Here is a 4,797-nt window from a genome sequence, read left to right on the forward strand (position 1 = left end):
AAGTGAGTCTTATGTCAAATTCAAATGTTCATATTAATGCGAGTAAAGTAAGAGACAACCGTATAAACTTCACCTACCTATATCGTTAGCAAAGGCAACTAACGGGGTGAAACCTATCAAATACAGTAAAAATTAAATTTTGCGCGAATGCGAATAAACGTTCATTTGACGTGAATGCGAATAAATGTTCATTTTCAGTTTACCGCCATATCGTGGATGCACGAATATATCATCTTTAGTTATAACTACTTTAGATAACGGCTCTTCCAAGTTTAACGTGCCGAATCTCAATAAAACTTCAGTAGCGTTTTCGACTGAGGTCTTTACGCAGTGCGCTAAAATTGAAAGAGTCAATTTGATTTGATGTTACTTTACTACACAACTAATACACTATTACGTGTCATTTACCTGCGGTCAAAATTTTCCAAGGGGAAACGATTATTGCGACACATTTTTTAGAATGAGTATCATTTACAGGCATTTCTAATCCGACAACAAAATTATAATCTTCAATTTTATCGACCAGGTTGCCCTCAACAATTTGAGCAAAAACTAGAGAATATTTGGATGAAAGGTTAAACACATATAATAACAAGAACCAGTATGACCCACATCTCTTCTCTTTCTGTATTCACTGTTTTTAAGTACCTCTTCCATGAAATTCCTGTAAAGCAAATTAAAATATTCCAATATTTCTTCGTTTTTGTGAAAACAAATTTTTTAGAAATAAAGAAAAGAAAAAAGAAATTTTTAAGCTCGTCTTCACTTACAGTGTATTCAAACAGGGCAATTGTGGCGAAAAACGCGTAAAATAAACTCATATTTAAAATGTAAATTTGTAACATTTAAAAACTTTGCAATGCGATCGGTGTTCGTTATTAATAAAGATCTTAGCTACACAAACGCTTGATACTGACTAACAGATGTTCTCATACATCTTACTTAGTGTATGAATGCTTTGAAGTTGATTAAATTATTGTAAGTCTGACATAAATTGAAAGAAAAATTGTATTTAGGTATAAGAATTTGAAAAAAATGGTTATACATTTGAAAAATAGCTCAGTGACGTAAGCGGCCGGGCAAACGCACGGAAAAGTTAAGTACACATGAGAAAAAAATTACATTTTGACAAAAAAAAACATTTTGTTGCTACCTTCTTCATACGTCCCCAGCAGGGGTTCGAGGGGTCCGATTACCCCCTGGCAAAGTGTTACCCCTTGAAAATTTTCAAAGAATTCTTTCAATTTGCTGGGGATTTTGTCCAAAAAAGTGAGGACCTTTTTTTTGTTTTTTTGCTATTCAGTTTTGGCATGTACGAAAATTCTTTCAATTTGCTAGGGATTTTCGCCAAAAAAGTGAAGAGCAAAAAAAAAACGAAAAAAGTACACTTTTCGCAAAATACACTTCACTTTTTTGCTTACCCCTCTCGATTTTTTTCAATTAACCCTCTTTAAATTTTTCCCTCGAGGACGTATGAACTTCTTGGAATTTTGTATTTTGGAATAAGCAAATGAATTTGCACAGGCTTCATTTTTTTCGCTATTAAACATTTTATTTTACTTCGTTTTCATTTATTCAAACAAATGCTTAAATTATATTGAACATAAACTAGTTAGTGTATAAAATGAATACAGCAATATTATTCCCTATCTCCCCTTCAGATTTTCAATGAAGCGACGATAGATATTAGATATGGTTGATGAATATTTAATACCTAATACAGGCGATGGATTATTTTTGTAAATGCATTAGATTAGATGTGTTTAACTCAGTTTAATAAACACACTGCATACACATTATTCAGCTTAGTAAATGCATTAAATGTGCGTTGCATTTAAATGCCGGCTATGCAAACACATTTTTTTCTATTGCCTTTTTCTTCCTTCCTCCGTGTGAGAAACCATTCATTTGGAACCTTTTAACAAATAAACGTAAATGATAATATAGAAAACAACTACTGCAGAAAGAGCATCTGATATGCATCGTCCAATTTAGTAAAAGCGTAGCTTCCACCTTGTTAAAAGACTCTAAATATTGTAATTTGGCCGCTCAACAACAATTCGATTGTTCAACTCTATTTCAACAAATATTGACCGATACCGGACTCTGTTATACTTTTAATCAAATGAGTTCCCATGAAATTTATAACGTTGATTTGTTGGCTGATGATTTTCCCAAAGTTGATGAATTTACACTGTCCTATTGGCATCTGAAAGATTTTACCGTTAACGGAACATTGGAAATGCGTAACTTATCGTATCCATATCGAATGCGAAATGCTGGCAAAGGTTTGGAATTGAGTATGTTAGTGCCGAAAACGGAAAATGATTTTTTATGCAGTGAATTGCTTCAAGGTTTTAAAGTGCAAATCCACTCGGCTGATGAAGTGCCACGATTGAAAAAGCATTTTTATCACATTCCATTTGATCACGATGTACGCATCACAATTAATCCAAATTTAATGATGACATCACCAAGCTTGATCAAAAATTACAGCCAAAAACAACGGAAGTGCATCGCCGAAAATGAACACAATCTCAGCTTTTTCAAAAAATATACGCAACGCAATTGTCATTTGGATATTTTGGCCATTGAAACGAATCAAATTTGTGGCTGCGTCTTGTTTTGGATGCCACGATTCAATAGCACAAAGGTAGAGAAAAAATATTATAATTTCATTTAGTAATTTTTTTGGACTATTTCCTTATATTTTTACTAGGTGTGTAGTTTTTACCAACAATTCAAATGCGTCGAGCACGTCGAAAATTCATTGTACAATGCAAATTTAACATCAAAATGCTTACCAGTCTGCGACTCAATAACCTATGATGCCGAAATCTCAATATCGAAAATTGAATTGAAAGCTTTGAGCAAATTTGTTCCAGAAGGTTTTAAAATCATAAAAATGAGCGTTTTGTTCAAGGATCAACAGTATTTTGGGTCGCTTCGTTCTGAATTATATGGGACATTGGACTTCTTGGCCGCGTGCGGAGGTATCCTGAGCTTATTTATGGGCATTTCGCTTCTTAGCTTCATCGAAATTATGTACTTTGCCACTTTGCGACTCACTTGCAATTTGCACAAACGAAATTTGGCCAAGAAACGAATGGTGGCCCAACAAAATATTTTAAATAATCAAATTGATTGAATTACATACAGTTTTGAAACTTCTTTTCTAAGATATCATTTTGAGTTAGAATATTATTTATTTGTGGTCTAATTTGATAAAGAAATTATGCACACGAATATTAAACTTAAAATTTAACGTTTGCTTAAAGTAAGTGAAGTATTTCGTTGTGATGCCATTTTTAAAATGAACTTTTAAAATCATTTCATGTTATTCTATTTGATACAAAATAGAAAAAAATAAAGCTAGAAAAATCTGTGAGTAAAAGCATTTTTACTTTAATTTCGCAGAACCGCAAATCCGATGGATAAATTATGAGAATAAAGTGGCCTCCATAAAAAAATTAAACCGTAAACGAGTGGTAATGTTGAAATAGCCAAGTAAATTTGCGATGGAAATGTAGATTTAAGAACCGCCAACCACAAACTACTGCCAAATGCGAAACATTTACTATGCTGACGACAAAAAAATATTGTTATTCAAATGTGTTCTTTTTTGCTCGTCGAGTTTTGTCATTTTTATTGCAATAAAATTCGTGAAAAAGTAAATGTAGTGGGTTTGTAGATCATTTTTTGGTGTTGAGCTTTTTTCACGTTAAATTTTTTTTATTTCAGCTGTGGAATATATAACTTAACATTTATAAAAATGTGCTTATTCAAATGGTGTCCAAACTGATTAGTGTGTTTCTGCAATATAGCTGCTAGTAATATATGGGCTCTTGAGTTTATGAACGCAAAGGAATAACAGTCATATATTTTTCTCGATTGCTTACTGGGGAAAACAGTATTCACACACATGCATGGAAAGAGAGAGAAAGAGAGAGAGATAAAGATATTTCTTTGTGTTGTATATATTACAAAGTTGTCGCATTTCATTTCGAACTTACAGTTTTTACTAATTATCCGGCCATTTGCTAAAAGCTGTTTTATTTATGGTGATTTTTCCTTGCTCTATTTTTATAAAATAATTTTTTTGTCGCTTTAGTCTCTGATCGGTTTACCTCCGACCATTTTTTTCTGTTCACATTTGGTTATGCATGTATGGTGCTCATTCATTATCCACTTCTGTATGTTTTCAGTTACACACATTCTCAATTTGAATATTACAATTGCTGCTTCTGGCGTAACCGTATACTCCATTCCACTTGTTTGTGGCTGATATTTTTTTTTTGCTTTCATTCTTCTTAACACATGCACAATTGTTCAATGACTCTCTCTGGATCGCCATTCCAAATGACTGATAAAACGAACATGCGAAATTTTTTGATCGGTATTGTATAATCAAATAAAAAACCTCTATCGAGTTAGAGAACGAGTGACGAAACCTACATTTGAAACACAAAATTTCTGATATCAATTTTGTGACGAAAATAGTTGGTAGATATTTTTTCTTTGTACTGTGAATATAAACTTAATATACATTTGTATATTCAAAACGCCTAAAATCGGTGAAATTTTCAAAAAAATCCTTGAGCTTGTTTTCGAGGTAATGGACGTTATGTGTCCAGCCGAACGGTACATTTTTGGTTTTTGGCCAATTTAGTCACCCCACATTGAAATTTTTGGACCGCAAATGACTCCATTCGATAGCTCACTTCAAGACCTTTCCAATGATATGCATATGTCTGGGGGGTGTCAAGTCATGGCGCTTCGGTGACCATAGGGAAAAAA

The 4,797-nt window shown here is 33.0% G+C and overlaps 2 protein-coding genes across 2 annotated transcripts; one reads left to right on the forward strand and one right to left on the reverse strand.

Moving 5' to 3' along the window:
- Positions 1 to 47: 47 nt before the first annotated feature.
- Positions 48 to 902, reverse strand: LOC116341525. Its single transcript, XM_031768640.1, has 5 exons — positions 771 to 902; positions 649 to 664; positions 409 to 552; positions 204 to 335; positions 48 to 113 (listed from the first exon to the last, which is right to left on the reverse strand). Exons 1-5 carry the CDS (start codon positions 843 to 845, stop codon positions 70 to 72), a joined length of 411 nt encoding a protein of 136 aa, XP_031624500.1. The 5' UTR covers positions 846 to 902; the 3' UTR covers positions 48 to 69.
- A 1,106-nt stretch (positions 903 to 2,008) lies between these two features.
- LOC116341524 (pickpocket protein 28-like) lies at positions 2,009 to 3,184 on the forward strand. Its single transcript, XM_031768639.1, has 2 exons — positions 2,009 to 2,653; positions 2,720 to 3,184. The coding sequence occupies exons 1-2, from the start codon at positions 2,126 to 2,128 to the stop codon at positions 3,146 to 3,148; spliced, it is 957 nt and encodes a 318-aa protein (XP_031624499.1). The 5' UTR covers positions 2,009 to 2,125; the 3' UTR covers positions 3,149 to 3,184.
- Positions 3,185 to 4,797: the final 1,613 nt, after the last annotated feature.

Source organism: Contarinia nasturtii, unplaced genomic scaffold (genome assembly GCF_009176525.2).
Source record: "Contarinia nasturtii isolate CC-2019 unplaced genomic scaffold, AAFC_CNas_1.1 Cnas_scaffold_744, whole genome shotgun sequence".
NCBI classification, from domain to species: Eukaryota; Metazoa; Arthropoda; class Insecta; order Diptera; family Cecidomyiidae; genus Contarinia; species Contarinia nasturtii.